Source organism: Pteronotus mesoamericanus, unplaced genomic scaffold (genome assembly GCF_021234165.1).
Source record: "Pteronotus mesoamericanus isolate MK-2021 breed Mesoamerican mustached bat unplaced genomic scaffold, CSHL_Meso_final contig_1242, whole genome shotgun sequence".
In the NCBI taxonomy this organism is placed as follows: domain Eukaryota; kingdom Metazoa; phylum Chordata; class Mammalia; order Chiroptera; family Mormoopidae; genus Pteronotus; species Pteronotus mesoamericanus.
In genome coordinates this window covers 669,300-693,181 of record NW_026555053.1, presented here as the reverse complement: position 1 = coordinate 693,181, position 23,882 = coordinate 669,300, and the positions used below count along the sequence as shown (strand labels likewise).

General features: G+C 62.9%; 1 protein-coding gene across 1 annotated transcript in view; it reads right to left on the bottom strand.

Moving 5' to 3' along the window:
• Positions 1–421: 421 nt before the first annotated feature.
• TBC1D2B (TBC1 domain family member 2B) overlaps positions 422–23,882 on the bottom strand; it is a 34,433-nt gene continuing 10,972 nt past the window's right edge. Inside the window, exons 2-13 of the mRNA XM_054588823.1 lie at positions 19,375–19,528; positions 16,323–16,488; positions 14,484–14,644; positions 11,449–11,675; positions 10,480–10,884; positions 9,848–9,958; positions 8,768–8,961; positions 7,253–7,747; positions 5,701–5,818; positions 3,602–3,787; positions 1,938–2,059; positions 422–1,261 (exon numbers count right to left, since the gene is read on the bottom strand). Of these exons, the coding sequence (XP_054444798.1) occupies positions 1,066–1,261; positions 1,938–2,059; positions 3,602–3,787; positions 5,701–5,818; positions 7,253–7,747; positions 8,768–8,961; positions 9,848–9,958; positions 10,480–10,884; positions 11,449–11,675; positions 14,484–14,644; positions 16,323–16,488; positions 19,375–19,528 (2,535 nt within the window). The 3' untranslated portion in view covers positions 422–1,065. The remainder of the gene's footprint in view (positions 1,262–1,937; positions 2,060–3,601; positions 3,788–5,700; positions 5,819–7,252; positions 7,748–8,767; positions 8,962–9,847; positions 9,959–10,479; positions 10,885–11,448; positions 11,676–14,483; positions 14,645–16,322; positions 16,489–19,374; positions 19,529–23,882) is intronic.

Here is a 23,882-nt window from a genome sequence, read left to right as displayed (position 1 = left end):
GGCTTTTTTTTGGCCAAATACAGACCAGCTCTGTCTGCACAAGACAGAAGCTGAGCTCAGTCTGGTGCGTGGGGGCAGCTGCTGGGAGGCCGAGCGCCTTCGAACGACACTGGTTCGCCTCTCAGCCTGCGCGTGTTTGGCACATGTCAACCAACGATTATTTCCAATGCCTTCTGGGTAGTGTAAGAAACTCCATGTAAAACGATTTCTTTCCTATTTGAAGAATGATGTGCTGTTTGTGCGGCAAGGACGGCCCACAGAAAGACGGAGGAGGACCCCCTTCCTTGTGCAAAGATGCAGAGCTCCAAAAAGGGGGTGCGTGGGTCTCCAGGACCCCCGGGGCGGCCCCACATGCCGGACGCCCTGCGACCCCACAGCAAGGCCCAGGGAAGGGGGGCCTCTGGGTCGCAGGGATGCTCCGGCCCGAGCAGAGGCACGGCCCAGCCAGGCGGGGGGCCGCTTGCGCGCACCGGCTGCTCTGGAGGGAGCCGCAGACCCCGCCCACTGAGCAGCTGGACCCCTGCGCCCCCGGCCGAGGCTGCCTGGCAGGACGGTCAGCCGCCTGCGGTGTGTGGCCCCCAGCAGGCTGGTGCGGCTCCTCCGGGCGGTTGCTGAGCAGCGACGTGCTCGCCTTTCCTGGGAAGTCGCTTTGCCGCGGAAGCGGCCACGTTCTGGCCTAGGAGTCCGAGCACTGGGTGTCCTCCAGGGCGCGGCCACCCAGCGGATGCTGCGCTGCCCGCGGGGAGAGGGGACGCAGCCCGGGAGGCGGCCCGCCTGGGGCTTTCGAAGGGCGCGGACGCCCCCACGGGTGACCCAGGCTGCAAACAGGCTCTGCGAGGCGCCGACGGGGGGCCTGGCCGAGCGCCATCGATCGCAACACGCGACGGGATCCGTGGGACCGATCGCGTGGCAGAGGGGGCTGGAAACCGGTGGGGCCCCGGCCCGTGGCCGGGAGCGAACGGAGGCTGCGGTGTGGTCTGGACGGCGGCCCAGCAGGCGTCCGGGGACCGAGGGGGCGGCGCGCTGGGCCCGCACGAAGGAGCCGCCTGGCTGGGAGCGGGCCGCTCAGGTGTCCTCCTCCTCGTCGCTGCCCAGCGCGCCCTTGTCAGGGCTGGCGTCGCGCTCTCGCAGGAAGTCCTCCCGGATGGCCTCCAGCTCCGTCAGCTCCAGCCGCACCTTCTCCAGGTGGTAGGCGCGCCGGTTGCGGATCTGGCGCAGGGGGAAAGGGTTCAGGTCCCCAAAGGAGATGCTGATCAGCTTCCTGCGGGGACACGGGACAGTGTCAGTGGGGCCCGGGCGCGGCGCCCCCGGGAGGCCAGGCCTGCTCACGCAGAGGCTGCCGGGCGGCCAAGCAGGCCACCCAGCGAGGCCGGGGCGGGAGGGGCGTGAGGGTTCCCAGACACTGCAGCTCCCGGGGCGAGAGCACCGGGCCCCCCGCCCCGTCTGGCGGAGCCTCCCTCCAGGCCCCCACCCCTCCCCCGGACGCCCTGGTCTCCCAGGGCTGCCTGTCCTGCTCCAGCCCAGCAGGCCCCTCGCGCATCTACCCTGCAGCGCCACAAACCCCCTCAGGGAGACGCGCAAAGTCCTGGCACAGCCGACGAGGGCTGAGCGCAGTCAGCTGCTGCCACACGGACACCAGCCCCGGCCCGTCCGCCTCGCGGCTCCCACCCCCGGGTCCCGGGGCTCCGTCCGGTGCCCTGGCCCTCACAGCACGGAGCGGCCCCGCCCCACAAGGTCCCCACCTGTCACCCCGATGCTGGCAGGGGGCCTGCCCGCCCTGCACTGAGTCAGTGCTGCCACGCACGTCTGCCCGCTGCCACTGCTGCGGGGCCGGGCGGCTGGAGAGCGGGTGGGGCCATCGGCGGCCTGCGTCTGAGGCAGGAGCAGAGGCCTGGGGCCGGCCGGCCGGGCGCGCGGACTCTCCCCCGGGGACTCACCGAGCGTCGAGGATCGTGCGAGTGAAGTAGCGCAGGTACTTGAATATGGACATGGAGTCTTGCAACTTCAGGATCTCCTCTTCCTTGTATTTGAAAAGCGCGAGGGCAAAACGGAAAATGACCTGTGGGAAGGACAGGGACGTGTGTGCAGAAGCACCCAGCCTCCCGGAGCCTCGGGAGCACCTCCCACGGGTGGGGGTGGGCGTTTCCCACAGAGCAAGGGCGCTGCGGAAGCCCCCCACCGAGTGCAGCGGACACGTCCAGTCAAGAACGTACGCAGAACTGGAAGTCGTTTTTACATAAAATCAAAGCCGCGGTCAGTCGGTCGGCTGTGAAGCTCAGACGGCTCCACGCCTCCTCGCAGTTTTTATCCCAACGTGAACCTAGGCTGTGAACCGCTGACTTTTCAGTACAGGGAGAGAGTGAAAATATGGATTTTTTTACGGATTTGTTTTGGGGGCGCTGTGTTTGAGGCCGGGGGACTGGATCGTGGTTGCCCTGCAAGTTCAACCAGTTTAGGGGAACCTGCCCACGTCCTTTAAGTACGTCATCTGCTGACTTTCCTGCCTGTGGCCCAGTAGCAACCCCGGGGCAGGTCCCGGCTGAGGATCCCTCCCGACAGCGACAGCCCGGGGCGCGGTCCCACGGGGGACAGAGTGCGGGGCGCACGCACGCTCCCTGCCGCTGAGGCCGCCCGTCGGCGGGGCCCTCGGCAGGGCAGGGCGAGGAGCCGTCTTCCGCGGGGACGCAGGCGGGCCAGCCCCAGACCTGCGCCTCCCTCCCAGGCCGGCACGTGTACTTGCGCACGTGTGGGGACTCCCCACTGCGGGGGCCGGTGTGTGTGCTCCTGGTTCATCTGCATATGCAGAGTTTAAAAACAAAAGCCAAGTCCACATGCCCCGACGTGGAACTCTCTCCCAGGTAGTTTTTTTAAAAAGCCTGTATTTTAGCCCTGGCTGGTGGGGCGTGGTGGATTCAGCACTGGTCTGAGACCCAAAGGGTCGCCAGTTCGATTCCCAGCGGGGGCACCTGCCTGGGTTGTGGGCCGGGTCCCCAGCAGGGGGCGCGTGGGAGGCAACCACACATGGGTGTTTCCCTCTCTCCTTCCTTCCCCTCTCTCTGAAAATAAATAAAATCTTTAAAATTTTTTTTAAAAATTAAGATGCCTATCTTTAGACAAACACAGAAAACCTAGGGAGGGACGTGAGGCACACCCAGAACAGAGACCAGGAGGCGGGGGCGGAGAGAACCACCCCCAGACACACGCCCTCGGTTCCGAGCTCTCCTGCCGCTGCGGCCTCCGTCACCGGCTATCGTTGGCGTGAGAACCGGTCTTTACAAAGCACACAACGGACGGCGCGGGCGGCCCATGGGCGTGAGGCTCTGCAGGGGCCCCAGGGCCTGTCCCCGTCCTCTGCACACTGACCGCAGGGCCTCCGCGTCCCATCCCCACGCCGGGGCGGCTCAGCCCGCAAACCCGCAGAGCCCCCGTGTGCAGGGCTGGGGGGCTACGCGCTTCTGACGGGCACGCAGGTGACCGACTGCGTGGACCCCCGTCCCCCGCAGTGGCACGCCTCGCCGGGGGGCTCGGCGCGGGGCGCCGTCGCGTGTCCGCAGGGAGCCGGCCACGCCGCCGCCACGGACGCCGCCAGCGGGCAACCCACCTTCGGGCCCTCGTACAGAAAGGAGTCCCATATTTTGAAGAGGACGTCGCTGACGACGCTGTCCACGAACACCACCAGGAACCAGTTGAACGTGATGAGGGTGTAGTCCACCTTGTACTGCTCCAGGTGGGCGTGCAGCCGCGGCAGCTTCTCACTCATCAGGTCTCTGAACACCCGCTGGTCCACCTGCAGGGAGCAGAGGGCAGAGGCGTGGGGCCCGCCGCCCCCAGGCCGTGGGGTCTACAGCCTGAGGCCCGCCCCTGCACTCCACGGGCCCGGGGGGGGGGGCAGATGCGCGAGGAGCCTGCCGGCGTGGCCTCGCCCGTCCACCTGCGGATCCAGGGACGCGGCCTCAGAGGCGACCTCCGCCCCAGGAGCTCGGCCTGCCCGGCAGCCGGGTCGGGGCTGTGCCGGCGCTGAGCCGGGAGGGCTCGGGCCGGAGCCCTTCTTCCTGGCTGGCGGCCAGCGCTCTTCCGCGGGGCAGGGGCGGCGTCCGCCACGGGGGGTGAGGCCCCTTTTCTGCGGGTGTAGTTCTGCCCTCCACATTCAAGTGACAACTACACATCTGCATGTGCGTCTCGCCTGGCGGTGGCGAGCGCAGCGGAGGACAGCTGACCACAGGACCGAGTGACGGCCTCGGGGCTGCTTCTGCCGGGGTGTCCGCTGAGGAGGCCGCCAGGGGGCGCTGGCCCCCACGCGCGTCCCCGGCAGGTGGTGGGCGGCGCCTCACGCGCGTGGCTGCCCAGAGCCTGGCGCAGGGGTAGGAGGACCAGGGATGGCTGCGCCGTGCGCCTCCGTGGCCCTGGCGCCTGGCGAGGTCCCAGGCCTGCAGGTGTGCTTAGCGGAGGGACCGGGCAGGGAATGTGTGAACCGCAGCAGCGGCAGCGGGGGCGCGCGCGGGGCCCTGCGCACAGCGCGGGGCTGAGCGCAGTGAGGCCGCCCGTTCAGGAGCAGCAGGGCCGTGCCCGCCAGACGGGGACGGCCGGGTGCGTACAGGCTGTCGGCTGTGGGGGTGTCTCAGCCCCGGACTGGAACGGGCACCGGCCCACGGGGGCGGGGCGGACGCTGGGCTGCCGGAGACGCAGCCAGGCCGCCTCCTGATGCTGAACCATGTCAGGGTTAAGAGGAAAAAAAAAAGACAACAGGAAATATATAAAAACGCTCACTTCTCTTTACCGAGCGAGACCCAGAATCTCAACAGTCAGGGGAAGGCGCCTCCTCAGAGTTTACACGGGTGTTTGCGAGGTGACATGATGCAGATTTTATCTCAAATACCCACTTAAAACAGGCCTTCCCCTTGGCCCGTAACAATAACATTAACGATAATGTGACTGAGTCCCCACGACCTTGTCAGCTTGACATGAAACTCTCTCAGTGCGTCGTCAGAATTCAACCTCAAACACTCTTACGGATGGGGAAACTGAGGCAGGGGGGCCGTGTCGGGGCCAAGCCGCACGGCGCCCGGGAGGGGGCCCTGGCTGCCGGCCCAGCGTGAGGCCCGCGGCCCAGCTCCCCGCTTTTTAGCTCCTTGTGGCAGAGCTGCAAGTGGAAAGCAAAACCCAGCGCCTCCCAGACGTTGACCACAGAGGGACTTCCCCAGGCAGACGGTCACCGTGGTGACAGCAGCTGAGCGGCCAAGCAGCTGACGGGGGGCGGCCCGGAGGCAAGGGCAGGAAGGACCCCTGGCCGGGCGCTCAGCTGGCCGGCTCAGGGCCTGGGCGGCGTGGACTGAGCCCGTGGCCCCGGGGCCACAGGCGGGGCGTGGGGGGGGGGCAGGGAGGAGCGTCTGGAGACAGCGGCCCTGGCGGGGCTGCCCGACCGCAGAGGGACACAGCTCCGGCGGCCGGCCCGCGGCGCGGCCCCAGGAGTGGCGGGCACGGACCCAGGGCCCGGCCAGAGCTTCCTGAGACCCTCCCACCGCGCCTCGCTGCTTCCTGGGCCTGGGTCCTCCCGGCCGCCCGGGCACCTGCCCGCATCCCGGCCTCTGGGCCTGGGGGCGGAGACCAGGGAGGGCAGCGGCCCGCCTCCCCCAGCGAGCCAAGGCTGGGCCCCCGCGCCTCCACCAGCGGCTGGCGGGAGCCCGGCGTTTCCGGCCGTACCTGGGATCCTAAGAGCGTCTTTGTGTAGTAGTCCCGAGGCATGAAGACCTCCACGATGGTGACCAGGCACCAGAAGGCGTCTTCCTGTTCCAGGTACAGGAGGGCCACGGCCACCAGCCTGCAAGCACAGGGGACGGGTGAGGTGAGCGTCGCCGGCGGGTGCCACCTCCTCGCAGCCACGGCTCAGCCCCCCGGCGCCGGGGAGGCCACCCTTCCGCCCCTGCACTTGGTTTCAGGGACGGACGGTGACAGTGTTTCCCAGGGATCGGCCAGCCTTGTGGAAAAGAAGTTTTCAGGGTCAGATTTTTGCTACTGCAGCTAATTCTTGGAGCTTATGGTTCAAGACATTCCAGTTCGTCCTTTTATGCACAAAACATCCAGAGATGATGTGAGAGACAAACGCACGAGAGTTTAAAAACAACTTTCCTGATGCTGTTTTGGTTAAAAAGGGGCTTCAGACCAATGGACCCTGCGGGTCAGCGCGGCGGGGGAACGGCCGCTGTGGGAGTCACGACGGGCGCGTGGCTCTGGCCGCTCACGCTGTCACGCGTCACGAGGTGGCTTGTCCAGCCATCTGCGGTGCGGTGCGCGCGAGCAGGCGCCGGGGCGGAGGAGGGAGGGCGAGGCGGGGAAGCCCCTCCCGTCCGAGGCCCAGAGCCTCTGCCCGTGCAGGAGGCGGCCGTGCCTGACTCACAGGGAAGCCCTGGAGCCGCTTCTCGGAATGTGTGTGTTTTTCTTCGTTAGAGGAAATTATAACAAAGTCAAGTAACATTACAAAGTTAGAGAGAGAGAGAGCACTGGGGCGGGGGCAGCAGCCCTCAGCACCCGCTGCGCCCTGCCCTGTCCCCACGCGGCTGGGGACGGGCGCCCGCGTCCCTGAGAAAACACGACAGGCTGTCAGGGTTCTCTGCCCACGGGAACAGGGAAAGGCCCGAAGACAAACAAGGTGGGGCTTCTTCATGCTCAGCTTCCACTGCTGGGGCTCTGCCTGGGCCACTTCGTGACCCACAAAGACCCCGGGTGCCCAGGAGGGCCACCGGGGTTCACGTCACACGCGCAGCACGAATGAAGTCATACGTCTGGCCAAGCCCACGTGTGACAATAACCACAGGGAGAAGAGAGAGAAACCCAGTTGTGTCAGATCAACGGGACTTCGGCGTTAATACTTTCTCGGAAGCATGTGTGTGTCTCTCAGTTATTCTAGCTGCACTGGGGAGGGTGCACAATGACAACCAGCTCCGCCCGGGCCAGGGGGCTCCGTTGGCTGGAGCCTCACCCCCTGCACCAGAAGGCTGTGGGTTTGATCCCCTGTCGGGGGGTGTGTGTGTGGCAACTGATCAATGTTTCTCTCACTCTCTCTTCCCCTTCCTCGCTCCCTAAAATCAATACACATCTCCTAGGAAAAGGACTCAAAAAAAAAAAGTGTCCGCTGGCTCACTGCACGCAGCTCCTTCCTCCCATGAAAACAGGGGGTTTTCTCGGCCACGCGGACGGGGAGGGCGCGGCGGGCGGCGCCGGGAGCCCAGGGGCGGGCGGCGCCGCGAGCACCCACCTGTTGAGGCCCTGGCAGTAGCCGATGTCCGGGTTGCGCCAGGAGAAGGCCAGCAGCACGTTGCGCAGCTTCTGCACGCCCTCCGAGGTGGGGCAGGAGTAGTGCTTGTTGTTGGGCAGCGTCCGCAGCAGGTCCAGCTCGATCTGCTTGGAGGCCGGGTTCTGCTTCTCCAGCGCCTTCTGCAGCAGCCCCTGGAAGTAGCCGGGCTGCGCGCTGTCCCTGAACTTGCGGGTGCGCAGGCCCACGCACCACTTCCACACCTTGGAGCGGTGCTCGTGCGGAATGCCCGCCCGGATCAGGTTCTTCAGCTCCGGGGAGCAGGCCATCTCCCGGTTCACGGTGCTCGCGAAGTAGTTCTCCCACTTGACGCCCGTGGATACCTCCTGCGCCTCCGTGAGGCACAGGCTCTTCAGGTCCAGCGCCCGGACCTTGGCCACCAACTTCTCTTCCTCGTCGTCCTCTGGGACCGTGCGGAACCCGTAAATGTCATATTCGCTGGGGAGAAGAGCAAAAGGGAGAGTTGAATGATGTGATCGCCGCAAAAAGACCCAAAAGAGAACCTGGAAGTTGGCGCCTGGGGTTTCACGTCTAACCAGGCATCTCAGCCTGTGACGAAGTTCCCCACGAACAGGGTGAGGAAAACTGGCCCTCTGCGTGGAGCAAAAGTAAATTTAACCTTTTTTCTTTTCATCCTCACCAGAGGACACTTTTTCCCTTGTTCTCCACAGAGTCAGAAAGGGAGAGAGAAAGGCATTAATTGGTTGCCTCCTGTACTTGCCAGACCAGGGATCGAACCCACAACCTTTTGGTTATAGGATGATGCTCCAACTGACTGAGCCACACTGGCCAGAGCAAATGAAAACTTCTTTTGATAGGACACAGTAAAAAACAACAAATCTGAGATGGTTTAAATCCGTAAATGTGAAAAGCACAGAAGACACACAAGCAACACCATGAAAACAAGGGTGATAGACTTGGCTACGTGAACACATGTGTGTGTGTGCCATACGGATACATGCATAGCTTTCATGTTTGAACAGCGTCATTTTAAAAAGTGAAAAGACAAGGGAAGAACGTTTAAGAGCTATTAGGGTGGAGGGAACTTAGTCCGCAAGGACGTCCAGCGACGCTGGGTGGCGAAGGAACGTGGGGGCAGACAGATTTGGTTCCAGAGCCTCAGGCAGGGAGGATGTCCTGGGTTGTTGGGTGGGACATGCCGCCAACGACACGGTCAACGTCACCATGGGAGCCCTTAGAAGTACAAGGGAAAGGGCAGAGCTGGCTGGAGAGATGCAGCAGCGGGAGAGGCGGGAGAGGTGCGGAGCGAGGCCTGGGAAGCCTGGATGGCGGAAGAAGGGGCCAGAGGCTCGGGGACCCCGGCTCGAGGAGCTGGGAGGGGCCGCCCCAACAGCCCGCAAGGGGATGGGGACCTGGCCGCAGGACCACAGGGCCCTGTGTCCTGCCCACGGGCGAACTGCCACTGCTGCCACCACCCCACGCAGCCGCCAGCGCTACCTGACGAGATGCGGCTTCACGAAGGCCTGCTCCGGCTGCTCTGAGCCCTCGACCTGCAGTGCGTCCTCCAGGAGCTGGGCTATGACGTCGCGAGCGGGCCCCGGCTCCTCTGAGCAGACGGGGGTCTTCATCTCTTGCAGCAGGATCAAGTACTTGCTCTCTATCTGGCAGAGCTTGGCTTCCAGGCTGGAGTACTGCAGAGAGAGCGGCCATGACCTCCAGCCCACAGACCCGCAGGAGCAGCGCACCTTCCGTGTGCAGCTGCCGGGGGCGACTCGCTGCGAGCTGCCAGGAGGGGACCCGGAAGCGCTAAATCAAAGACGGGAGACAAGTTTACGCCACGGGCCACCTGTCACATGTGACGTGCCCTGCCGTGGGCCCCCTTCCTTCTACGGGGCCTGGCACAGAAGAGGCACTGCTGATAAGACACCAGGATGCCAACATGGGTGTCGGTCCTGGACGGGCGAGAGGTGGCCGCAAAAACCAGGCCAAGCCGCATCGCCACCTTCTTAGGACAAGGGCCCAGGACTGGCCCCCACCTGCCACCATTCGGGCAGGTCAAACACAGCCCTGGAGGTCGTGCAGAGCGAGGTTTGGGAAGCTGCCGTGCGGGAGGCAGGTGTCCCGGGACTCCGCAGGACTGTAACTGCAGTGTCTGTGACGTCGCCGCCTTGCGCAGCTCGCCGCAGCCACAGTCCTGCCTGACCTGCACAGCAACCCTGCCGGGCTCGCCGGGGAGGCCGTGTCCTCGTCGGCCCCCCGTGCAGAGAACATACAGATCCGCCGAGCCCCATAGCATGAGCCACAAGTGCAGATAACTTCAATCTGCAGACTCGGAAGAGTATTTACCTTTTTTCTGTAAACGCCATTGCATGTGTGAACGGGAGTTGCCCCTGTCGGCACGGCCATCTGTTCTCATCGCAGACAGTGACACAGCAGTGCTATGCACTGCGCCTGTCTTAGCTCTGCTTTCCCGTGCCTCCCCCCACGCGCGGAGCTGGTTTTCAAGTGCGTCCATTTCTCAGTGGCTCCCGAGCCTCGCCGGCTGCCAGGTAACGGAGCCCACCCACCCTGACCCACCTTGGCCATGAGATCCCTCTCTCTCCTTTCCGCATTCCTCCGCAGCGCCGAGAGTTCCAAAATCTCCTTATTTAGAAATTTATTTTGGGTTTTGTACCCCTGCAGGTTATCCTGTTGAAAAAAAAAATCCATCAATTCACATTGGTTCAATGTTGACTAATTATTCACACAGACATTTCACGGCCTCCCCTAAGAGCCCTGCTGAGTTAGAGCCAGTTCTGAGGAACTGAAAACTGATTATTGGGCACTTTCTGAGGAATCTCTGGGGCCACCCTCGGCAGCAGCAGCAGGCAGGCAGGCAGGGACCACTGCTGTGACAAGGGAGAGGAGAAATGAATTCATTTAATGTGGTGATTTTCCTGAGCTGGCCACAGAGGGACAAGACGCAGTCTCTGGAACAGTTGTACAAACAGACATCTCAGCTGCCTTGAAGCCAGAAAGGGGAGAGCGCTGAAATTGCTGGAGCAATGGCAACATCGCTGGGCCGCCTTCCGTTCTCCAAGGAAGCTCCCTAGGAGACTAGCAACTATTTGACTGTAGCTCGCGGAGGTCAGTAGCCACTGGTAATGGTGACATTGGTAAGGGGTTTGGGGTCTCCTGTCCCAGCAATCAGAGCCCAGGCCTGCTCTTACCTTCAGCCTGTCCAGCTCCAGCTGGTCCCTGCTGGCAGGGGCGGCTGTGGGAGAGCTGGGCGGCCAGGTGGGAGAGGCCGCACTACCCGCGCTGTCCTCGCACTCGCTGAGCTGCCGCGACAGCTTCATGATGACCTCGTCCTTGGCCTGGATGGTCTCCATCAGCATCCCCAGCTTCTCGTTGAGCTCGCCCACTGAGCTCTTCAGCGTCCGCACCTCCTGCTGCAGGCTCTCCTTCTCCAGGCCGAGCTTCTCCAGCTGGCCGGCGAGACCCAGGATCTGGTCGTCCTTCTGGTGCAGGAGCTCGAGCGTGTCCTCGGGGACGCCATCACACAGGCGGCTGCTCGTGAAGTACTTGTCGTACTGGGACGACCGCACGGTCTGCTGCAGCAGCCGCACCAGCTCCTGCAGCCAGGGTGGGGGCAGGGGAGGGGAGCGCGGTGCCATGAGAAGTCTGCATGGAGCAACCACTGGAATCTGAGCGAATGCAGAACCGTTACTGGAAGCATTTTAACACCAAACTTCCTCTTGAAGAATCTCAGAAATAAAGTGGAAAAAAACTTACTCCACAGAGACCTTCCATAGACAATAGTAGGAAACAGGAAGTAATGGGCATACACACTGTAACTAGCAATGGTTCCGGGTGGACGCTCACCCGTGTTACACAATGGGAGCTCCAACACCGAGTCACCGCCTGCTGAGCAATTAGGGGTGTTAGGTCTCATTAGCGCAGAAGGAAAGAGTTGTTTAACAGGATGTGGGAAGGCTTTTAATTACTGTTCCTAGACTCTGGGCTGAAGCTCAGGGTGGGAGAGGGCGGGGCGCAGATAATGCCCTCCTCTGGCCACGCAAGGGGCCTGCCCTCTCCTTATCTTGGAACAAGCGGTCAGACCCAGCGGCCACGGCAGCAGGCAGCTCGCAGCCGGGGCGCTGCAGGGAAGGAGAGGGAGCGGGAGGAAGAAGCGTTACCTTCTGGCTGGACAGCTCTTTCCGCAAGCGCTCCAGCTCTTCTTGCAGGCCCTGCAGCTGTGCGTCGGAGGGCGGCTTGCTGGCGCCACCGCTGCCCGGTGTCCCCTCGGGTGCAGGGTCTCCGCTACTGTGACGACTTTTGTACGAGCCAATCATGTCTTTCAACGGGCGTCTTCCTTTGTAGGGAACCCGGCCAAAATCAAAGGGAAACCCCGAGCTAGTTACCCCTACGGAGAAACAAAACTTGTTCTTCAAGGGCAGGCCAGGTCCTCCTTGGGGAAAGCCCCACAACACGGGCCCGGCTCTCGCCTGTCGCCCTACAGGGAGCCTGCGGCCCCGCCAGAGCTGCCTCTGCCCCTCCCACTCTACTTAACAGCCCCGCCTGAGTCAGAGGCGCACCCCTACGGGAGGCTTCCTTACCAGACTCCTCCACGTGACCGCTTTAAAAGAATACACTGTCATTTGATTGCTCAACCTTTGCCTAAGACAGATGAAAAAGGCGGACGACGCCAGGGCACAGAGAGGGACCAGTGACAACACAGCACACGCTACAGCTCTCCCAAGGGTCTCTGGGAACGCTCAGTTATTTTCCAAAACCTATCAGTGCTTTTAGAAGTTCACTGCTGCACCTCTGTGTCCACGTCATGGGTCCTTTCAGGACCAAAGAGAATAGAGACCCAGGCCAGGGACAGATGTGGGTTCTCAGCACCTGCGGCACCCTGGGAACATGGCATCCCCGCCCCAGGAGCCCCGTGAGGGCACCCCACGCATGAAGCTGGGCGCAGGTTCCCCGGGCAAGACTCCTAGGCGACATTCTAGGCACCGGTAGCTTCTGTCCTTGTTAATATGTCCTTAGTAAAAAATGAAGCAAAAAAGTCCCCAAAATGTATGTAAAAACTATAAACACACGTTTTAAAGCATGACTATTATTTTCTTCCTTAAAAAATGGTGCTGAAGAATACTGAGTGATCCGAGGAAGTTTTGGTGTAGGTGGACCGGGATGCACGTTTGAATATAACGAGACGACGCACAAGAGCGCGTGGTACACAGGCCCACGGGCGTGCAGTCGGGACGCCGGCACGGGGAGCCGCGCGGTGTCAGGGGCTGTGAGTGCGGCCGCGGCCACGCGCGTGTGGCTGCCGTGTGACCATAAGTGAGCGATATGGTTCTGGTTTGGGGACTTTTCAGTAGGTTATGCTTCCCGGAAAAAGTTTACTTAAGAACAGGGGGAAAATCCAAGACGGGGAGCCCCCTGCTGGGAACGACATGGACAAGCTGTGGGCCAATCCTGGAGTCGACCGAGGAAATACCCGCAAATGAGCCAAATCACAGCACGGAGACACCTCTGCCCGTGTCTCCGGCATGGGCATCCGCCCCCGGGGTCAGCGCTGGGCAGGGCCCAGGCGAGCGGCTACGCGCCGAGGCGTTGCGGGGTCCCCGTCCCTGCCACGTCACTACGCCCCCGGAGTTCCTCCCCAACCCTGCTCATTCCCAAAGTCTGTGCGGGGACTCGGAGCCCACCCCTCGCTGCCCATGACACACAGCCCCGCCTCCAGGATGCAGGCCCCGCCCACGGGGCACGCTCCTCTTGCACCCGCCACACTGCGCCTGCGGGCTCTGCCTCGTCCTGTGGGGCACAGGCAGGCTCCGCCTCAAAGCACGTCACGGCGGCCCCTTCCCAGGACAGAGGACACTTCCTCAGTGAGCACAGGCTCCCCCACAACCCTTTCTGAAGCGCCACCTCCCATCCCTGCGAGGCCTCACCAGGAGCAGCCCGCAGGCAGGACTTCAAATTTCCTATTTCACATTTGAAACATCACTATTCCCCTAACGGATGAAAGGATTTAGACCACAAATGACTGATAAAGGCATCAGGCAAAAGGCGGATGGATACCCTGCCTGGAGCGGCGCAGCGGCCTGAGCGCCGGCCTGCAAACGGAAAGGCCGGGGGTTCGATTCCCAGTCAGGGCACAGGCCTGGGTTGTGGGCCAGGTCCTGAGCTGGGAGCATGTGAGAGGCAACCACACACTGCTGTTTCTCTCTCTTTCTCCCTCCCTTCCCTTCTGTCTAAAAACAAATAAATAAAATCTTAAAAACCCGTGCGAGCGGATCAGGCCAATCCTAAACCCTGACCCACCTTTGTTTTTCCAGATGTGGTGCAAAAGGAAACACACCCCAAAGTATTCTTGTCATGCCTAAAGGTCAACCGGAATGTGGGCAGGCTTCTGCCATGGCGACCAGTAGGCCAGAGACACGGAGAGGCGGCAGCCCGTTAGGAGACCCCAGAGACACACAATCGGCGAAACCTTCGGCCCAAAGACCCTGCTCAGCACGCGCAGCGCGGGGAACAGAGGGGACGGACAGGGAGCTGCGCAGAGCAGAAGAGCCCCAGGCAGGCAGAGCGGGGGCCCCGCCTGGGGGCCTGGGGGCCCGGGGGCCGCCGACTTCAGCAGGCGGGGGGCGGGCAGGCACGGGAGGAGCCGCGGGGGAACGAGGCCGCGTGCCGGCTGTGCTGCGACAGCCTGCAGGTGGGCTCCGGAAGCTGCTCTGTGGTTGCGATCTTCTTAAAGAGTCGCTGTCTCGTAGAGACACATAGTAAAATATCCACAGGCACTGGGCTGCTATCCAGAATCCCCTTTAAAGGGGCCCCACCGACGGTGGCTGCCGGCGGAGGTCGGCGCTTCGGGGACAGAGAGAGGCCCCAACGGCAGAGGCTGGACCGCAGGTGCCCCAGGATTCACGACACCTGTCTACTTCCGCGTACGCATCACGTTTCTGTAACTGACTCGTTTTGTTTGTTTTTTACCCAGTATTTCTGAAAAGAGCACCATGGACATCCCGTCTCCTTAAAAAGTTTAAGAACCACAGGGCGGGACAGTCGTTCATTTCTTGTGGCGTCTCCTTTCCGGGCCTTTGTGCTTTATCCCCCCAAGGAAACACAGGCCACCCCTGGACCTCGTGCTTCTAGAAACGCCTGCTCCGGAAGGGCCTCCGCCCACCGGTGGCTAACAGGGGGCCGCGGGAGCAGGGCGCACCTTTGCTGCCCTCGGGCGGCTGCTTCCTCCTCTCCTCCTGCGCCGCGGACTCCTCCAGGTCCCTGGGGCTCGGGTCCAGCAGCTCCCACTCCTCGCTGGTGTAAAACACACTCTTCCGGCTCTCGTGCCCTCTTCCAGGGCGCAAGGAAGACATGGAGTTTCTGTTGGGAACAATCAACTGTCACTATGGAAAAAACTGAAGCAAAACATCATTTCACATCAATGGGGTCGGCAAAAATGGAAAGATCTGAGACCCCTGCATGCTGGCGAGGACACTGTGTCCTGTGGGGGGTGGGCGGGGGACTCACGCAGCGGCACACAGGCTCCTGCACCGGCTGAACGCCGTCCTGCCCGTGCGCGCAAGGAACCAGAACGTCCGTCACAGCTCTGCTCACGCTGGTGAAAAACCGTACCACCCAGACCCTCCAGCAGGGAAACAGACAAACGGAAGCGCATCCACACAGTCAGAGAGTGTCCGTCAGGGGAAAAGGATGAATTCCTTCCACAAGTATTTCCTGCGTGCCGACTGCGTGGCCGGCGCTACTCTGGGCGTTCAGGGCAAACCAGCGGACGCGACAAGGATGCCTGTCCCTGGGGACTGCACTTTCTAGCTAAAGCTACATGTGCCGCATGGATCGATATTTTGAAAATGCTAAAACAAGAAAAAAAAATTAAAGACTGGGATACACAACAGGATATTGTTTTAAATCTTCAAGATAATACTATGAATAGACACTTATAGATAGATACACATGTAGTAAGACAATTTTTAAAAACCTGCGTGTGAACGGTACTCCTCCAACACAGACACTGGTTGGCTCTGCGAAGGGCGGGAAGAGACGGGGGCCGCGCGGAAGGGGGATCCACACTGTGTCTGTCACATTTTCACTGTTTGCTCTTTTTTAACTCAGCAGAAATATGGCCCAGTTATACAGCTGGATGGCGGCTGCCCAGGTAACCAATTGACTGTAGTCTCTACATGTTCCTCCACTAAAAATATTCCGTTAAAACTTTTATAAACTAGGTTGGGACTTCTGCTCCCAGCGCAGGTGGAATAGCGGGGACGGGGTTTACAGTCCCAGGAAAACAGAAAAAGTGAACAACATGCAGCCGACAGCGATTCTCAGTCGTGGGACCCCAGGCGGGGGGCGGGGGGCGGGGGCGGGCTGAGGGGCGGGAGCCCAGCTGCCTGCCGGGGGGAGACAGCGCCCCGGCCCGGGGCCGGCGGGGAACAGAGTGGGGCGGCGCCCGCAGGCACGGGGCGGGAGGAGGGACCTGCAGGGGCAGCGGGCGCGGCTCGGGGGTCCCCCAGTCCCCAGCGCAGCGCTGCCGGCGGAGTGTGAGACAGGGAGACTGGGGAGCCAGCCGCGAGGAGCAGCGGCTACACCCTGAGGCGCCACGGGGCGGCAACCGTGTCCGTCCACCGGCCGGAGCGAACACACACCCGAGCCGGGGCGGCCCAGACCGTGGGCACACAGGCCACGAGCTCGGCACTGAAGGCTGCTCTCACCCTGCCTGAGGCGGCTTCAACGGGGGGTTCCAAAGTGTCCGGCTGTTCCTGAGCCATGAAACGTTGCCCCAGAACACAGTTTAAGAGTATGTATAGAATACAAAAACATCCAGCAGCCGTCAAGGCACAGGCTCACACTGCCGGGCACCCCAGAGAAACCCCCCGGGCTGGCAGAGAAGCGGGGAAACACCACCGATCACGAGGAGAGAAACCAGTAACGAGAAACAGACGCAGCAATGACAGACGGTACAACTCGCGTACAAAATCCCAGCGGACACTATCAGACGTGCTCCGGGTCCAGTGTCGCGCACGGCTCCCCCGAGACTCACTTGAGCTCCGCGCCCCACTGCTTCAAGGAGAAATTGAGGGAGTTCGGGTTCCCAGGGGCCGGCTGGCTGGCAGCCTGTTCTCCCACCAGCTCCCCGGGGGCCGTCTCCACAGCTAGGACATTCCTGGCCTTTTCTGCAGAGGCATTTGGGTGTGGGTGACCGGGATCTGAAAGAGAGGCAGATGAAGGAGAGGTGGTCACACAGCTTCCACGTGGCACTGGACATCTCCCCGGACACTGCACCGGCGGATGCGCTTCATAAAAATCTGTGCTAGGTACCCCATGGCGTGCTTTTAAGGAGACTGCGTGGAAACTTCTACGGTGGCCTCGGCGCTCTGCCACCGGTTTGGTCTAAAGCAAGTCACCGTTTCTCCAAGGAAGGCTGTGGTGCGGCTCGAGCCACCAGGTGCCGGGGGCCTGGGTCCAGGGAAGGGGGAGACCGCGCGCCCCTCGCTGCCCTGCGGCTCAGCCGTCCTGATCCGGAGCAACTCCCAGGACCAACGGGTCCAGCCAGCGAAGTGTGGATCAGAGCGCACCACGCTCCCTTTTCTCTGAGAAGGAGGGGGTACTAATAGATAAATATTTGCCAATATCGGCAAGTAGTGACGTTCTTTAACGTGTGCATGTGGCAGGAGAGCGGTCCCGTACAGTCACAGGCAAATGCGTTAAAGCGAAAGCGTGGTCAAACGTCACACTGTGACACTCTAAAAGGAAAGCTTTTGAGTTTTTTAAGGCTGAAATTATATAATACCCAAGATTGGCTGCAAAATAACAATACTTTGTTATTTAACAAATACATAAGAATAGTTGCATCAAGTAACGTGCAACTTGCTTCAAAAATCACAGAATGAAGTAGACTGGGGTCGCGATGAAACCGGGAGGGTTATGAAGTAACTGCTGAAACTACCTCACACACACAGGGGGTAGGCGTGTGTTGTTCTGCGTGTTTACAATGTCTCACGATAAAAACATACTTTTTTAAAGCGTTGACCAGATTCTCTCCACCGACAAGTACTTTGCTTTCCCCCCCACGTCCTGCTCCCTGAGAAGAGGCCAATTCGCAGCCGATCACAACTCACCCCAAGGACTGACCCACGGCTCCTCCCCCGGGGGCGCCTCTGGGTGGAGACAGACCCAGGAGGGAGCTGCCGAACAAACGGTGGCAGCCAAGAGGGCAATGTCCTTCTAAGCAGAGGGCACACGCCCCCGTCACGGAGGGCGGGAGTCTGTGGAGGTCGCTGGGCACCGGCAGAGCGCGCGGGTCCCGGGAACCCCAGGCTGAGGGGCCCCTGGAGACGGCTGCCCCCCGCGAGCACACCTTGCCCCGCAGGCCGGGCACCCCCGACCGCGGTCCGCGTGCAAGGAGCACAGTGGGCGGGTGCCGGCTGCGTTGTGGAGCGGGGAGGCTGCATCTCTGTCGGGGGGATGCGGCTCTGGCCAGGAGTCGACACGGGAGAAGCCAGCGGGCGTGGGAGACGGGCGGACGCGGGCCAGGGCGGAGAGCCACCCAGACTCCCGGCTCTCGGGACCCAAGGAGACCGAGCAGCGGCCCCAGGGGAGGGACACACGCAGGATGGCACGGCGTCCGGCTGAGGTCGCAGGGCGCGCGCCCGCCCCTGGCGGCCAGCCCTCCTCGGGCCCACGCTCTTCTGTACGGCACTTGCTCTCAAGATTTCACTTGGAAAAGGAGTTCCAACAAACAAAGAGAAACAAGATCAAACGCCGCCAGGAGGGACAGTCGGCTCGAGCTGCTCCCCTCGTCAGAACACGGAAGCCCGGCGCCCGCGCCCGCGCGGGGCGGCAGAGGCAGGGAGGGGACACGGACCCCGCCCGGCTCCCCGAAGGCCGGCCTTTCCTGGACCCCTCAGGCGCAAAGCGGCGTGAGCCTTGTCTTTTTTCCTTTTCTTTAATGTCTGCTTATTGACCGCGCGCACGCGGGGGACGCGCTCCCTGGCCCACGCCTTCCTGTGCGCGCCCTGACTGGGGACCGAACCCGCGACCTCGTCGTGTGGGGAAGGCGCTCTGACCAGCAGAGCCCCCGGCAGGGCAGAGCGTTAGAGCTCCCAGCCCAGCCGGGACGTAAACCCACGGCCCTGCGAGAGCCGGGCGCAGCCTCGCCTTCCGGTGTGGGCTGGCGGCGAAGGGGCAGCGGCCCCTCTGCAGGGTCAAACTGTCGAAAGAAAACCCCAAGATTACCGAGAAAACCCCAGACCTTGCAGCAACTCTCGCCCACAGTGGACATGCTTCCTGGGGAAGTCCAGGCCCCGGGGAGGGGGGGCGAGCGCGGGGAGGGCGGGTGGAGACATGGGACCGGTGACCAGCGAGGACGGTGGCACAGAGGCCGTTTCTAAGTGTGATGATTTGAGGTGAAACAGACGCTATTCCCCAGTTTTTGCCGTTACTGTCGATTTTGTCTGGTTTGCGGTTTTTAGAAGGCCGCGTGAGGTTCGCCTCAATGAAAGCGGAGCTGCTGCCTTCCCCTCGGTGCCTGGGCCGGCCCCAGCTTTCGGGACCTGCCCCGGGGGCACAGGCGCGGGCGGCACCCTCCCCGGGCAGCCGAGAGGACGGGCGGGCACCCCACGAGCCTCAGCGCACAGCCGCCCGGCGGGGGCCCGGCCCTCGGGCCCTGTGCTGGTCGCGCACCTTCTCTGTGCTTTTTAAATCCTCACCTGAGGATATGTTCACTGATTTTAGAGAGCGAGAGAGGGAGGGAGGGAGGACAGGGAGAGGAACATCTATCGCTCCGACGGGGGACTGAACCCACAGCCGTGACGCGGTGACTCAGCCGACCTGCGGCACCCCCGGCGACACCCCAGTCAACAGCACCCCGCCCCCCTCCCCCGCCTGCCCCGGCCAGGGCTGACCTTCCGTGTTCTTCCTAAACACTTTCAAATGCCGACGTGACAACTTTGAGCGAGCCAGGCAGTGCTGTGTCCACGTTCCCTGGGTTCGGATCCCGGCCCAGCCTCCGAACCCCGGCCCGCGCGCGCCCCAGGCCGCCGCAAACAGTAACCCGCCGGGGGCTGACACAGGTCCCTCTGTCGCTGACTCACCTGTGGTGTCTCTGGCCACGAGGCCCTTCGAAAAGTCCCCCGGCGGCGGGGAGGTCCTGCTGTGCCACGTGGCCGAGTCCAGGCCGTTGCAGTACTCCCATCTCTTCTGCTGCAGCTCCTGCAGCCAGTAGGCCATGAGCTGACGGTTGGGAGCCTGGGGAGAGAGGGCAGGGGAGGACGTGTCACGGCTGCCACCAACCTGCGGGGCTCAACACCGACGTTCTGCGAGGGCGGCCCGCGTGCCCCGCCGCCCGAGAGCGGGCGTCAGGAAGAGCTGGCCGAGAAACGTCACTGTTCGCGTCAGCAGCTTCTGCTCACGATCTGTGCCGGCCAACAGCGGCCTTACTGTGCAGCGTTCACCCCGGTAAGGAGGAGTCCCTTTGAGTTCTACGATCACGGTACGATAAGGCACGTTCCCCTCCAAAGGGTTTGGGACGACTGATGTCCCTGCTGCGCCCCCGCTCGGAGGGCTACACAGCCCCAGCGCTCGCAGGCGCGGGCGGTGCCCGTGCCCGGCCAATCACACAGCGGTCCCACCTTCGGCCGGCACCGGGGGTCGCGCAGAGAGAACCGCGGGCGAGCCCCCTGCAGGGAGGCGCTACAGCGGCTGAAGTGCCCTCGAATTGGTATTTTTAAAGGCAAGGACACGGAGCACCCGACCCGTACCCACTGCTGGCGGGTGTCTGCCGGGGACCCAGCCTGGCAGTCCTCACAGGTGCGCAACCGCCGAGTGATCCAGCAGCCACCTCCCAGGCACTGACCCCCGACGAGCAAAAACGTGCATCACATGAAGACCCACTGCCGGTGCTTAGAGGCTTCACCCATCACGGCCCAAGCGGGAAACACGCCGACGTCCGAAACCCGGAGAACAGATGCCCGGCAGCTCGCCGACACCACGGAAACCCGTGTGCCTACGAGAAGGAAGCAACCGCACATTCGCCCGACACGGATGAACACGTGAGAAAGACGCCAGGCCCCAAAAGCCGTGCACGGCGAGAGCCCACTGAGGTGACACTATAAAATGCAAAATTATAAGCACAGGAACCAAATCTGTGTTGCCAGGGCTCGGGGTGAGGAGAGTGGGGGAGCGCCGAGGCACAGCACGCGAGAATCCGGGGCGACCGTCTGCACCCTCCCCGTGGAGGTGGACATGCACGTCAATGCATTTGTCAGGCTTGCAGAACTATCGATGACAAAAAAGGAATTTCACTACATGTACACAAAAAAAGAAGTAACACCACCAAGACAAGGAGGGAAACCCCAAAACGAACCTGCTCAAAACAGACCAGGAGGAGCCCCGCGAAGGAGGCTGCGGGCGACTGCGGGGAGCTCAGCCACGCGGCGTCCAGGGAGGCGAGCGGACGCTGGGCTCCCAGCCCCCAGGACCGGGGCCGGTGGGCAGCACCTCGCCGCCCTGCCAGCAGGGGGCGGCCCCCGGCCTCTGCGCACGGCCCGGACCACCGGCCACTGTGCGACCTCTGGGCACAGACAGGAAGTTCCGCACCCACGTCACCCGCGCGCCCCCCACATTCGCTGTTAGCGCTCCCGTTGGGAATGACAGGCCCCTGGAGACAGGGCCTGGCCCCGCCAGAGGGACGGGGAGACAGAGCAGCAGCTGCGGGCGGCTGTAGCAGGTCGGGGGCGAGGCGGGCGCGGTGCCCGGAGGGCCCCGGGCGCGGTGCTCAAAGTTCTGGGCAGCTGCCACCTGCGGAATCACACGGTTCCGTGTGGGCTCGATGCCTCCTCCCCGATACACGAGAACTCCAAGATGTCTCCGTCTGCCCAGCATCTAGCTCAGTGCCAGACACCCAGGAGGGCAGTATCTGCCGAATAAACAAATGCACGAACAGATCCTCGTGAAGCAGCAGGCGGCGGCAGAGAGAGGAGTGCGTGCCAAGGCCCCGGGGCAGGAGCCCGCGGGAGGGGCGGCCGCGGGGGGCGCGGGCTGGGACCCCTGGGGCGGCACTGCCGTTGAAAAGCGGGGAGAGGATGCAGGTCTGCGGCACCCGTGAAGCACAGGGTGGACCAGTGGCGGGGGGTGCGGGGCAGCTCAGCCTGGCTCTGGCAGAGAAAGGAGAGGCCGGCGCTGCCAGGGAGGGAGAGGAGAGGGTCCGGGAGAGGCCGCAGCCGCAGCCACTGCCGCCTCGGAGCCCAAGCCCGCCCCCCACCCCTCTCACAGGCCCCTCCGGAGCCCCCGCTCCCACCCTCAGCGTGGAGGACAGTGTGTGTGGGCTGGGGGGTGTCTGTGTGTCCCCGTCCTCCTGCCGGCTCCCGGGCCTGGCTCCCATCTCCGCCCCGGGGAGGAGACCACCAGGGCCGGCCCAGACCCCCGCCCCCCGCCCCCCGCGCCTGCCCACGCCGGCTGCGGCCGACCCGTCTCCCCTCCACAGCTGTCTCCTGCCACACAGAACGGGCTTTGCACGGGAAAGCCTCCTCCCTTCACCCCTCTGAGTAATAACTCCAACCGGGGAACAATTAGTAACCTGCCAATCATCTCTCACCAAGTTCCTGGGGCCAACAAACCTTCCAGGTCACATGCTCTCAATGGCTGACATATGATTCATGTTACAAAAACCTGGTCAAAGGCAGGCAAAACACCCCGAGACAATGATTAACGGGTTCCTTCCATTTTTAAAAACATGTAGAAACCACCGAGAGCGCCTGACTGCCATCCCGGGGCTGCTGAGCGGGTGTGCGCGTGGCCGGGGGCGGGCGGGGGGTGTCCCGTCCCAGCTCTGGGCGCAGGAGGGCCCCGCTCTCGGGGGGCTGAGCCCAGCACAGAAGCTCCCGGGCCCGGAGGCCTCCCAGGGCCTCTGCCTTTCCCATTGGGCGCCTTTCCCTTAAACAGAGACGGGCTGGGTCCGCGCGGACGCACAGGCAGACCCCGGTCTCGCGGCGACGGGCGCCGTGTGTCCAGATGTGCCCCGCCCCGCAGCCCCGCGTGCCTGCGGGGCGCGGGAGGCGCGGCTGGTGCCGCCGGGTGGCGTGATTTGGGTGCACTGGGCCAGACAAACGTCAGACCGGTCGCATCCGTGCAACGCGGGCCCCTGAACGCTGAGAGGTGGGCGTCGCGGCGCGCGCTGTGACGACAAGCAGAGCCAGGCTGAGAGCCAAGGGCGGTGGGAAAGCCAGAGGGCGAGGAAGGGCCTGGGGTCCCCATGCAGGTGGAGCGTGGGGTTCCTGGGGCGCAGGCAGCTAGCACGCCCTCCCCACGCGGGCTCCACGCCTCCGGGCAGCGCCCCGAGCTCGGCTGCGCCCTCAGAGGCCTGCGCCGCCCTCTCCCCACGCTCAGCTACTCGCGCAGCTAAAACCCCAGTGCACGCTGCCACCGACCACCCCCGCTTCCGGCGGCCCCCGCGAGAGGCGCTGTGGTGCTCCCCCCCCCCCCCCGCCGCCCCCCGACGGCCGCAGGAGTGTCCTGGGGGTGGGGCAGACGAGGGCGGGGGACGGGGGGTGGGGTGGGGGGGAAACAGCCCCGCTCTACCCGCAGCGCTGCGCCCCCGTGCGGCCGGAGGTGGGACTCCGCCCTGGCAGCTGACCGAGGACCACGTGGCGCCCCAGCTGCCCCTCTGGACTTTGTCCCCCACACCCAGACGCCTCTCTTGGGGAGCCAGGCCCCAGCCCGCTGTCCCTCCTGGGACCCCAGGGGATTCCTGCCCCCAGCCTCGCCCTCTCCTCGGAGCGCAGGAAAGTCCCACAGTAAAGTCGTTTGATCACAAGTTCACGCGTGGCCACACGCACCAGCCAGGCACGGGCGGCGCTCCGGGAGGGGCGGAGCCCCCACAGGAGCCAGGCCTGCACCTCAACCCCATCGTCACTGAACAACTGACCCGGCTCTCTCTCCGCCTGGGTCCCCCGCGCGATGGTAAAGGGGCATCTACCGAAAGTGAGCACCTTCCAGAAGCCGGGACAGGGCTCCCCTCCGGCGACCCACGGCCGCCCTCCTGGGGGAATCTCTAGGCTGGCCCAAGGGAAGGAAAACGGGAAAACACCACGTGTGCGCGACAGCGTGGGTTCCTTCACTTGGCCTCCCCTAGGCGGGCGTGGCGTCCACACCGGGGACACAGAGCTGGGTGGGGCCCCGGGACACACTGAGAGCACACGGCATCCTTTGTGCCATAGACCATCAGAAACATCCACAACCACGACGGGAGGAGGAACGTCCACGCCTACGTTTGAGACGTCCTCATGCATTAAAGAAACTTTAAAAGAATCTATGCAAAGTTCTAAAAGCAGTTCTTCAAAGAAGGGCAAAGAGACTGTGAAAATCATCTGAAGTTTAGCCTTATTCTGAAATCAGACACAGGGCATGAGGCTTTGCCCCGCCCAACAGGAAAGCAGAGTCTAAAGAAACGAGTTACACCAGCTCTGTGCTACCAGAAAGTCCAAACATAAGGCTATGCAGGTATAAAATATTTATGTAGCATTTCAAGTCAGATCGGTGGGAACAGTATTAATTATTAAACAGGAAAGCTGTCTCAAAATCTGGAAAGAAATGAAGGCATGAT